General features: G+C 42.6%; 1 protein-coding gene across 3 annotated transcripts in view; it reads left to right on the top strand.

Annotated features, from left to right (window-relative positions):
• The window catches only part of LOC310984918 (1-phosphatidylinositol 4,5-bisphosphate phosphodiesterase gamma-1-like), a 38,420-nt gene that overhangs the window by 23,531 nt on the left and 2,725 nt on the right, over positions 1–12,164 (top strand). The window contains exons 17-31 of one of the 3 annotated variants that reach the window (XM_083970295.1): positions 952–1,152; positions 1,861–1,980; positions 2,100–2,283; positions 3,650–3,727; positions 4,475–4,578; positions 5,295–5,391; positions 5,474–5,540; positions 6,563–6,729; positions 6,891–6,987; positions 7,097–7,321; positions 7,437–7,582; positions 8,730–8,844; positions 8,937–9,098; positions 9,187–9,275; positions 10,770–10,954. In XM_083970295.1, coding sequence (XP_083826421.1) covers positions 952–1,152; positions 1,861–1,980; positions 2,100–2,283; positions 3,650–3,727; positions 4,475–4,578; positions 5,295–5,391; positions 5,474–5,540; positions 6,563–6,729; positions 6,891–6,987; positions 7,097–7,321; positions 7,437–7,582; positions 8,730–8,844; positions 8,937–9,098; positions 9,187–9,275; positions 10,770–10,954 — 2,037 coding nt within the window. Of the gene's footprint in view, positions 1–951; positions 1,153–1,860; positions 1,981–2,099; positions 2,284–3,649; positions 3,728–4,474; positions 4,579–5,294; positions 5,392–5,446; positions 5,541–6,562; positions 6,730–6,890; positions 6,988–7,096; positions 7,322–7,436; positions 7,583–8,729; positions 8,845–8,936; positions 9,099–9,186; positions 9,286–10,769; positions 10,955–12,164 lie in introns of all 3 variants that reach the window. The other 2 variants (XM_083970294.1, XM_083970296.1) reach the window with 2 other exon arrangements.

The raw sequence follows: 12,164 nt of genomic DNA, 5'->3' as shown, positions 1-12,164 counted from the left end.
GCTCCATACAGTATAAAGGTAGATGTTTGTGTTAAAGCTCCATACAGTATAAAGGTAGATGTTTGTGTTAAAGCTCCATACAGTATAAAGGTAGATGTTTGTGTTAAAGCTCCATACAGTATAAAGGTAGATGTTTGTATTAAAGCTCCATACAGTATAAAGGTAGATGTTTGTATTAAAGCTCCATACAGTATAAAGGTAGATGTTTGTATTAAAGCTCCATACAGTATAAAGGTAGATGTTTGTGTTAAAGCTCCATACAGTATAAAGGTAGATGTTTGTGTTAAAGCTCCATGCAGTATAAAGGTAGATGTCCATGTGTAGTGTGATTATAAAGCAGCTCTAGGTTCTATATTAACACTGTGAAAGTATGAAAGCCTCAGTCCACAGAGAAATGCACACACAACCTGTATTCAGAAACTGAGCCTTAAAACCAGCCGTCAGGACTTCCTGTCACTTTGTGATGTCACAATCTTCCATAATCTTCACATTGAAGACTTTTCTAAAAAATAAAGACTAGACTGACCTTTTCTGACAATTTTTTATTCATGTGGACATTTTTTTGGTCAAATTAAAGTACATTTCAAAATGATGACAAAATAAAAATGTGTCAAAATTAGGATTAATCTAAAAAAAAAAAAAAGATTGTATGCAACAGAATGTAATGCATGGGTGAACCAATTCCCAATTTTATTAGAGTATTATGTTTTCTCATATCTACTGTATTTTTCCTGTGCTGTGAATTTCAATAACAATGCTCACACTGCAGCTTAACTAATCTGTCCTCAGTGTGCCAAATTAACTTCATGATGATGTGACATTAACTTCAGCCACAGTTGCATTTTACAGACAAAACAAATTACATGTTGTCAGAAAGTTTTCTTGTGTGAGTTTTAAAACTGAACTGGCCACAATATATTTACCGTCTGACTCCTGTTCCTCGTCATGCAGGCGCTCCGGTCGAGTGCAGCACTGCAGGATCCACTCGCGCCAGGAGTCGGGCTCCACCCGTTTCTACCTGACGGACAACCTGGTGTTCGACAGCCTCTACCGCCTCATCTGCCACTACAGAGACACGCCGCTGCGCTGCAACGAGTTCGAGATGCGGCTGGGCAGCCCCGTGCCGCAACCCAACGCGCACGAGAGCAGAGAGTGAGTGTAGTTGTGAACGGCGGCGCCTGAACGCAACACGTAGTTAGTAGGGCTGGGACGATATGCTTTTCTCCCAATTCGATTCTTCTACGATTCTTTTTGGATGCCGATTCGATTTAAATTGCGATTCTACGATATTGCAGATTTTCTTGATTTTTAGTCTGCATTTTTAACACCAGTGAAACAGTTGAATGATTATGATTGTCTACAGACTATTCCAGGAACCATATTTCCCCTAAAAATACACATCACATGTAAGTCAGTTTTTAAGATTTATTCAGCAGCAATATATACTGTATGTTTACTCTCTTTTCAAAAGCCTGGACGGCATAAAAGAGGCAAAAATAAAAGAGTATAGAAAAAACTTGTTTCTGAAACCTTTCTGACAAAATGAGATATAGACTGAGATAAACTGCTACATTTTAACATTTATCTGCACACAAATACTGTAGGAACCTATAAATTAACATACTCCATTATAAAGTGAACTTATACCCTTTTCAAAACCTGTACTCTCTGTATGTAAAAAAGGCGAACAAATGCACATTGCACAATATAAAAAAAAAAAATCTATCTATTAAAAATAGTCAAAAAAAATATTGCGATACTTATGTGAATCGATTTTTTCTCCCACCCCTAGTAGTAGTAGTTACTGAGAGGAATCAAGATGCTGAAGAGAAAGTTATGTGTGTTTTTTTTTGTTTCCAGATGGTACCACTCCAGTCTGTCCCGTGTTCAGGCGGAGCACATGCTGATGCGTGTTCCCAGGGACGGAGCTTTTCTGGTTCGGAAGCGAAGCGAGCACAACTCCTACGCCATCTCCTTCAGGTTAAAAAAACAAAACAAACACACAACGACAAAGTGACTCAATCTGGGGGTTTCTCTGCAGCGACAGAACTGGAAGGATTTTATTTTACCCTCCTCTGTGTGTGTGTGTGTGTCTGCAGGGCGGAGGGGAAGATCAAGCACTGTCGTATCCAGCAGGAAGGACGTCTCTTCATGCTCGGCAGCTCGGCGGAGTTCGAGAGTCTGGTGGATCTGGTGAGCTACTACGAGAAACATCCTCTGTACCGCAAGATGAGGCTGCGCTACCCCATCAACGAGGACACGCTGGACCGGATGGGCACCACGGTCAGTCACACCAATCTGCTGTTACCTTTATCAGAGCAACTACTAATATCAATCATGAAGCTTCAGATTTTAAATAAGCAATGTAACGGACGATGTTCAGTTATACTTATCCTTTAAACCTAACGAAACCAACAACATTTCTAAACTTCAAGCTTGTCTGCAGGATATTAAAATATGGATGACTCGTAACTTTCTACTGCTCAACTCAGATAAGACTGAAGTTATTGTACTGGGTCCTAAACATCTTAGAAAACAACTAGTTAATGATACTGAATGTTATTCTAAATGACATCTCTTTAACTTCAGCCCTCACGGTCAGAAATCTTGGTGTTATTTAGTTATCAGAATTTATCATTTGACTCTCACATTAAAGAAATCTCAAGAACTGCCTTTTTTCATTTGCGTAACATTTCCAAAATCAGATCCCTTCTATCTCTAAAGGACGCTGAAAAATGAATTCATGCATTTGTGACTTCACGACTTGACTACTGTAACTCTTTACTGTCGGGTTGTCCTAGTAAGTCACTAATAACACTCCAATTAGTTCAAAACAGAAAAAGAGACCATATAACTGCTAGAATAGATTTTAAAGTTCTCCTCTTAACATATAAAGCACTACATGGTCAGGCACCCTCATATCTTGAGGACCTTATAGTTCCCTACCACCCAAATAAGACTCTGCGATCCCAAAATGCAGGCTTGCTGGCTGTGCCTAGAGTATTAAAAAGTAGTATGGGAGGCAGGGCTTTTTGCCATCGGGCCCCACTTCTCTGGAATCAACTTCCAATTCAAATTCGTGGGGCAGATACGCTCTCTATTTTCAAAAATCAACTTAAAACATTCCTTTTTAATAGAGCATATAATTAGGGATCTGAGTATGGCATCTTTTTTAAAATCTTTTTATCTTTTTTATTTTTTCCTAAAATTGATTTGTTTTTAACTTAGCCTAATTTTATTCGTATGATTGTTTTTGTTTTATCACTGCTATTGTTTTATTGTCACTGTGTATCATTACTGCCTGATTGTTGATTAATACTGTTTTTAATTGTTTGATGATTTGTTTAAAGCACCTTGAGATGCATTTCATGTATGAAAGGTGCTATATAAATAAAATTATTATTATTATTAACTGATATGATGTTAACAGGATGTTTGGCTGCAGCCTCCATTTCTCTCTCTCTCCCCAGACTTAGTTTTTATTATGAGCTTGAAATTTTTCTGGACACATGTGTAAGGAACAGGAAATGTGGGAGTTTATCAGCGACAGAGACCAACAGCTGGAAATTAGTGTTTTTTTTTTTTTTTTTGTACAACAGCAACAACAGCTGCAGAAATAAATCTCATTATTTATTGTGTATCTTGTCAGGAGCTGGACTATGGGGCGCTGTACGAAGTCCGCACGCCTCATTTCTACGTGGAGGCCAATAAGATGCCGACCGCTCGGGTGAGTACTTTGGACCCACCCTGTATAATCAGAGTGTGATTATCGAATTATTATCACAAAGTTTTAAATAGTTTATCAACAGATTAATACATTCTGTTCCACTTGAAGCCATTTTTGACAACACGAGAGGCAGACCTGAAAATTCTGCTTCTCCACTTTAAGTGACTTTTTGCTTTTTCATATGAGCGGATGGCGAGAAAAAAATAGGAAACAGAAATTAGAAAAATATTTGAAGCAACTGTGTTTGGTTTTAAAGTTTTTTAAGTGACCTTTGGCGCCACTATGTGGTGGCGAGATGAACTGCAGCTGGTACCAGTGGATGTTTTCACCATTTTACCACAAACCTCACAGTTAGAAATTCTTTAATCACTTGTTTTAATCCTCTGTGCTGTATTAAAGCAGAAGTAAGCAGAATGTTTGTGTTAATATAAGTCTTAAATAGTTATATCTTCTGACGGGAATCACCTATATAGAGTGTTTGGTCTGAAACACGGGTCTGTCAGTCACTCTGCTCTGCTGTAAGCCGAGGAGAAAACTTTCCTTGTATCCTACAACCTTTATCCAATGAGGAGAGAGAACGGCATAAAGGGGCGGTCCTCTCTGTGTGTGCAGCCAAGGGATGCGCGTGAATGTGGTGACGTAGGGACGAGAATGGGAACTGCTAACTCCATCTGCTGACAGGAAGTTAGCCAAAACCACCGGATCGCTTACTTCTGCTTTAAATCTCCTCCTCCTCCTGTGTTTCAGTGCACGGTCAAAGCTCTGTACGACTACCGCGCTCAGAGAGAAGACGAGCTGTGTTTCCCCAAACAGGCGCTCATCCTCAGCGTGGACAAGCAGGAGGGCGGCTGGTGAGCGTCAAGTGTCAGTGTGTGTGTGTGTGCACGTCACTTCCTGTCTGTGTTTTACCTGTTAAAGGGATAGTTCACCCAAAATTGAAATTTTTAAAAGTTTCAGAGTCCTCCGTGGCTTCTCTGAGTTACAGGGGGTCTCGGCGTAGCAGTGCATGTCCATATAACGGTTGCAAATGGATACCAACTGTCTCCGTAACAAAAAGACACACCAAAAAACATCCAAATACCTCCATGATGCTCGTATGTAATGTCTGTCTTGTATTGAAGCCCCGAAATGCGAAATTGTCCCGAAAAAAATTAAATAAGTCTATTTTTCAAGCTTGTTTTGTAGCGGAAGCTTCTCGAAGCTCCTCTTCCCAATTTGTCAAATTTGGTTGAACTGGGAAGAGGACAGACCCTGGTTCGTCCAAATGTGACAAACCGGGAAGAGGAGCTTCGGGAAGCTTCGGCTACAAACAAGCTTGAAATATAGACTTATTTAATTTTTTTCAGGACAATTTCGCATTCGGGGCTTCAATACAAGACGGACATTACATACGAGCAGCATGGAGGTATTTGGATGTTTTTTGGTGTGTCTTTTTGCTACGAAGACAGTTGGTATCCATTTGCAACCATCATATGGACATGCACTGCTACGCCGAGACCCCCTGTAACTCAATAAAAAATTTCAATTTTGGGTGAACTATCCCTTTAACCTCTGAGCTGTCTTTAAGGTGGCGAGGCGACTACGGCGGGAAGAAACAGCTGTGGTTTCCTGCAAACTACGTGGAGGAGGTGCCCAGCTCTCCCACCAGGGAGCTGGACGAAGCGGTGAGTTTGCTGCGACTCAGCATCTTCATGCTTTTCTAAAGTCAGTCTTCTTTAGTCCTGTGTCTCTTGTGTCTCGTCCCAGTCCACAGAGAACAGTCCTCTGGGAACGTTCCTCAAGGGCTTCATCGACGTCCCCACCTGCCATGTTGGTGAGTCCATTAAACAGGTGACACATTACATCAGTGGGCAGGTTACATCAGAAGGTGATAAACAGATGTTCATGAGATCACTAAGGAAGAATCTGTTTCTCCATGGACATCCTTTTTACTGTACCTTTAATTCATGAATGTACCACTGCAGAATAACACAACAACAACAACCGTGTTCCTTCACAAAGAAGATTTATCTTCTATACATCTTAAAGTTATTTATATAATCATCTTTATACAATCTATCCATATTTAATATTATCTTATACTGGTGATAATATGTTCTGTGCTTTTTGAATTGCCGCCTATGGACTGGTGTTTAAAATTAGCACATGTGCTAAACACACCCAAGCAAAACATCTAGTCTGGCCACTGGAACAGTCTCAATGTATTTGTGATGTCCATATCAAATAAATAAACATAACATAACATAACATAACATAACATATTATTTATACCTTCAAATATGATTTTCAGCTGTTTTTAAAGGTCCTCTATTGTATAAAGGTACATATCCACAAGTAGATTGATTGTAGATCAGGTTTTAGGTTCTATATTAATACTGTGAAAGTATCAAAGCCTCAGTCCACAGATAAATGCACACAGCCTGTATTCAGAAACTGAGCCTTAAAACCAGCCGTCAGGACTTCCTGTCACTTTGTGATGTCACAACAGAGCAGTCACCCTAAGCCCCGCCCTCTCAGGCAAACCATCCAACACTTGCCCAATTTGGTTTCTCTGAGTGTTTCACCTGACATCTGATATATTTTTTCCCCTCTCTTCTGATTGGCTGACACTGGCCTGTTGTTGCTAGAGCTACTAGAGCTGGGATAGGAGACAGAAAACTACACTGAGATGGTTTTAGCTCTTCAAATCATATCTTCTTATAGATCAACACTTATAATCAAACACAGGATAAGCTGAAATATTGGATCTATAAAATCCAGATTGAACAGTGACCAGCTCAGCTTCCTCCCATGACTTGTCCCCTCCTCCCTCCCTCCCTCCCTCTGTTTGTCCAGTCGTTCATAAAGACGGGAAGAACTCGAGGGCGTTTGTCTTCACCATCCACTCCCAGCACCTCTCCTCTCACCCGGTGCAGACGCTGGACGTGGCGGCCGACAGCCTGGACGATCTGACCGGCTGGGTCGGCAAGATCAGAGAGGCTGCACAGAACGCTGATGCACGGGTCGGTGCAAAACACACACACACACACACACACACACACACACACACACACACACACACACACACACACACACTGTGTTACTTCATGCAAACACACCTGCAAGTCCATATTGTTGGCACCTCTGACTAAATGCTATGGCCGTTTCGTCTCCATGGCAACAGATGCAGGAGGAGAAACAGATGGAGAGGAGGAAGAAGATAGCGGTGGAGTTGTCGGAGCTGGTGGTGTACTGCAGACCCGTCCCCTTCAATGAAGACAGTAAGAAACCAAACCCCGCTGACGTGTCTCGCCCTGTCTCAGCCCCCTCTGTGTCTCTGTGCCTCTGTGTCTCATCGTCTCTTCTCAAATCCGCTGTGGTCGTCCGCAGAGATCGGGACGGAGAGAGCGTGCTACCGGGACATGTCGTCCTTCCCCGAGACAAAGGCGGAGAAGTTTGCGACGCGCGGCAGAGGGAAGCGCTTCCTGCAGTACAACCGCCGGCAGCTGTCCAGAGTTTACCCCCGCGGCCAGAGACTGGACTCGTCCAACTACGACCCGTTACCCATGTGGCTCTGCGGCTCCCAGCTGGTCGCACTCAATTTCCAGACCCCAGGTCAGTGTCTGTGGATTTATGTGGGTGTCTTGGCTTTTATGCAACACACATAGACCAGATTTTTTTTCTTCCGCTCCTGAACTGAGACGTGTTTTCTTCATTGTGTGTTGTACAGATAAACCCATGCAGCTGAACCAGGCCTTGTTCATGCTCGGAGGAAGCAGCGGCTACGTCCCCCAGCCCGACATCATGAGGGACGACGCCTTCGACCCATTCGACAAGGACACGCTGCACGTGGAGCCAATCACCATCCAGCTACAGGTCAGACTGAGAGAAAAAAATCCTTAAAGGTCCAGTGTGTAATAAGCAGCAGGGTTCAAAATCTGAATATACTACCCATGGATATATTTGTATAAGTGTATAATCACTATAGAATACAATTAGTTTGGTTTTTGTAGCCTTATAATTATTCTTTTATATCTACATATAGCAAGGGTCTTGTTTTAGAGAGTGTCGCCATCTTGTGCCGCCATGTTTGTACGGCAGCCTGAACGGAAAATCCAGACAGCCAGAGAGCATATTTCAAGAGTTTCGCGTTCATAAATAAACCAACAAAGAATGAAGAAGGAAAAGGAGGAAGGAAAGAAGAAGGATATCGGATTGTTATTCTAGGACATATCAAGACTTAATTACAATTTTGACATTTTTCAAAACTTTTGTGACCATGTGTAAAGTGACCATTTTTGGTTCCTTGCCCTTTTGTGGTAAAGAAAAAAGGGTACATATAGAAAATATAGGAAAAACACATAAAGTGCAAGAATTATTTAATTTTAGAACATGTATGGCTTATAAGCTGTAAACAGAAATATAACATGCACGGGGTGGAAAGAAAACATGTGCGGAAGTGTCCAAAAACAGTCACTTGCCCGATAAAGGGTTAAAAATGTTTTTTTTTCATCAGAGGCCACTGATGGGAGGGGTGAGTGTGAGCGAGCGCTGCAAACTAGAATCTGAACGCTAGATATCACGGTTTTCCCTCCCATTTTACACGCTGGACCTTTAACTCAAAATAAACTTGTAATGAGATTAAAGCAGAAGTAAGCGATTCGGTGGTTTTGGCTAACTTCCTGTCAGCCGATGGAGTTAGCAGTCCCCGCCCTCGTCCCTACGTCACCACATTCACGTGCATCCCTTGGCTGCACACACAGAGAGGACCGCCCCTTTATGCCGTTCTCTCTCCTCATTGGATAAAGGTTGTAGGATACAAGGAAAGTTTTCTCCTCGGCTTACAGCAGAGCAGAGTGACTGACAGACCCGTGTTTCAGACCAAACACTCTATAGAAGTGATTGCTATACTGATGATTGATTGATATAACTATTTAAGACTTATATTAACACAACCATACCGCTTGCTTCTGCTTTAAATTTGTTCAGAGAGTTGTTGACATTCCCGCCCTGTGCCCCTCAGGTGCTGGGGGCCCGTCACCTGCCCAAAAATGGCCGCAGCATCGTCTGTCCCTTCGTGGAGGTGGAGATCTGTGCTGCCGACTACGACAGCTACAAGTGCAAGACGGACGTCGTAGGTAAGACGGAGGAGGACGAAACCCACAGCAGAGCTCCTCGATGGCACTGGAAGTCCTGACTGTCTCCTTCCTCTCCCTTTCTTTCTCCTCAGCTGATAACGGTCTGAATCCCGTGTGGGTGCAGAAGCAGTTTGTGTTCGACGTCCATAACCCCACCTTCTCCTTCCTGCGCTTCACCGTCTATGAGGAGGACATGTTCAGCGACCCCAACTTCCTGGCGCAGGCGACCTATCCAGTCCGTCTGCTGAGGACAGGTAAAGACTGGACAATTTTTTTATTTTACAAACTGATGATGAGTTATTCTTCCTCTGATCCAGCTGTTGTCTGGTTGTGTGTCGTCAGGCTACAGGAGCGTCACTCTGAGGAACAGCTACAGCGAGGAGCTGGAGTTGGCGTCGCTTCTGGTTCACATTGAGATCGTCAACGCAAAAGTACACAACGGTCCTAGTTCATCTTTTTCTCTCTCACTTCCTGAACGCTAAAATAACTTTATTGTTCAATATATAGCCAATGTAAATCAATACAGAGTTTGTCACAGTTGATTGAAGGTCCTGAAAAACATTCTCCTGAGCTTGAATAGAGTCAAAGCTTCACTCATGGCTTCACAGAGTAATGATGTCAGAATATAACACATATTTCATATTTTAAATTATAAACTGGATAGCAGTAATGTCATCTGAGGCTTTAGTAGTACTTCAGTAGCCTTAGTAGTACTTACATAATACATAATGTATTACATTTTGTGCAATATCTACACACTTCTGCTTGTGCAACTGGGTGTAATGGGCATCGTGCAATACAACCTGGCTCTTTAAACTGATGTGCACTTTAGGGCCTTGTGCAATACTATCTAGCACTTATACTCGTATCGGGCATCGTGCAATACAACCTGGTACCTATGTGTTTGTCAAGATGTTCTTCATTGTCATAATTGCCTTTTTGTGTTGTCTTACCCAGGGGGCAAAATCCCAGTTTTTTGAAAAACGGACACGGAGCGTTGTAAAAGGTTTGACACCAGAAATTATATCTAGGAACTTGAAGGATTAAAACCTGGGTGGACAACCCGGTCAACTAGCTGCTGGAAAGCTACAGGCTGTCTCCAAACAATGCAACACCTATTATATTGTGAAAAACTACATGTTAACTGGCATGATCAGAAAACATTCTATTTCTGGTCTCCCCAAAGTGAACAGATAGATAGAGAAGACCGTTGGCCACAGCAAGTGGGGCTTTTGAGATAGAAAGGCTATCTTAGACTCAAATGGAAGCTTATGAATAAAGGAAATGTTCTATATACATGTTAGGCATAGATATTCTCCATAAAGTGCTGAAAAATAATAATTTTCATGAGAATTTGTCAGGCGAACAGTACTTTTTTTTTGTCTTTTTTGGGATGTTGAGGGTGATATCTTAAAATCGAGTTGCAACAAACCCCAGAATCTTTTTTTCATGTCTCCCCCTATGTGTCAAGATACTCTCTGCCAAATGTTATAGTTGTATGACTATTTATGCCATTGTAGTACCTAAATATTTGCATTTACATCATTTCGCCAGCAAAATGACCCAAGAAAGGGGTTTTAGCCCCCGTAGCTTTCCAGCAGCTAGTTGACCAGGTTGTCCACCCAGGTTTTAATCCTTCAAGTTCCTAGATATCATTTCTGGGGTCAAACCTTTTACAACGCTCCGTGTCCGTTTTTTTGCTTTGCCCCCTGGGTATCTACTTCTTTTTATATTATATGTAATGTGTACTGCTATTGAACTGTTTTTATGTTTACGGAAATTAGCATCTTGCTATAATCTGGCACATTTACATGTTATGTCCATTAATGTGCACTGTCCCATTCAAATAAACAAATAAAGTAAAGTAAAAGCTGGTCTGGGCAGCAGATTGATAACTGTGCTCTCCATCCTCACTGTGGCTGCAGGAGGAAGACGACGAGAACTTGTACACGTCCATCCAGCTGCTGCGGGACCGAACCAGCGAGCTGTCCAACCAGGTGTCCCTGCTGGAGAGGTCGGGCTCAGCCGACGTCAGCTACCAGCAGAGTCTGGAGGAGCTCCGGGCGGCTCAGGACCAGCTGAGTGAGCTGGTGGAGGCTCGAAACCGCAGGTGACTGATCGCACCACACAGAAAACACGTGTTTTAGATTTTATTATTAATGAGAAATCCTTCAGTTGATTGATAACTTGATAACCCGGAACATTTTGACGATACTTTATCTTGTTCCAGCCTCTCATGTATGAGGGTTTGATGGTGTCAACAAAAACCTTTTAAACATTTCATAGACTGAAGCAATTATTAGAAAAACATCAACAAATCAATTGATATTAAAATGCTCATCATTATTATTGTACAGCTCTTTGTGTTATTTCTAACTAGTGAACAATTTTAAAAAATCCATCACAAGGAGTCAGAGTCTGAAGTGACTAACGAATTGTTAACATAACTGCAGATTCAATTGATGACAAACCATAAATCTACTGTAATACTACTTATGAATCTTTCAAAGTCAAGTTTTTTCAAATTGGAAAAAAAATGTTTCAAGTCTTATATGATATATAATCTTATTTTTGTCATTACTTAAATAATATTATTCATAATGCACTTTTACAGATGCTCAAAGACACTTATACCCCTTTCCCACTGGCCAAAAAACCCGTTTAAACCCGCTAACAATCGCCTTTTGGTGGCAGTGGGAAAGGCGCACCGAGCCGCGTTGACCCGCGTCGACGCGGGTCAAACGACTCGGCAAGCGACGCGGGTTAAAATCGCCTTTAATCGGCTCGGCTCCGAACGGCTTGCAGTGGGAACGCCAGACCCGCGTCAACCCGCTAATTTACGTGATGACACTGAACGTTACGTGACTCTACGTCATCGCGCCGGTCGCGTCTCATATCACGTACCAAAACAAAGCTCTGCTCCGCTCTGCTCTCATCCGAGACTGGGATCAAAACATCAGAGAACACTGACCAAAAACGATAGAAAAAAAGAAAAGAAAAGAAGCGACAGTCTGTTTAACTGACGTGTTGTGCCCATGGATGTATTATATTAACGGTTGTGCCGCGGACGTCCGTCGTCCGGCCGCAGCAGACTCTCTGTCCTCCGCGGTCCTGGTGCTCCAGGTCAGCCAGCCAGAGAGTCTGCCTCGGCGGACGGACACTCCGCGGCGGGCGGCTGTGGCATGACTGTGTGTGTCTCTTGCACCGCGGATGAGAGCGGGGCGACTGGTTTATGCTCTGTCTGATCCCTCAGCGGGGGGTCAGACTCGGCTCATTTTGGTCAATGGGAAAGGGGCCAAATGCCGATTGTTAGCGGGTCG

Source organism: Trachurus trachurus, assembly GCF_905171665.1.
Source record: "Trachurus trachurus genome assembly, chromosome: 4".
NCBI classification, from domain to species: domain Eukaryota; kingdom Metazoa; phylum Chordata; class Actinopteri; order Carangiformes; family Carangidae; genus Trachurus; species Trachurus trachurus.
This window is presented reverse-complemented; position numbering and strand designations above follow the sequence as displayed.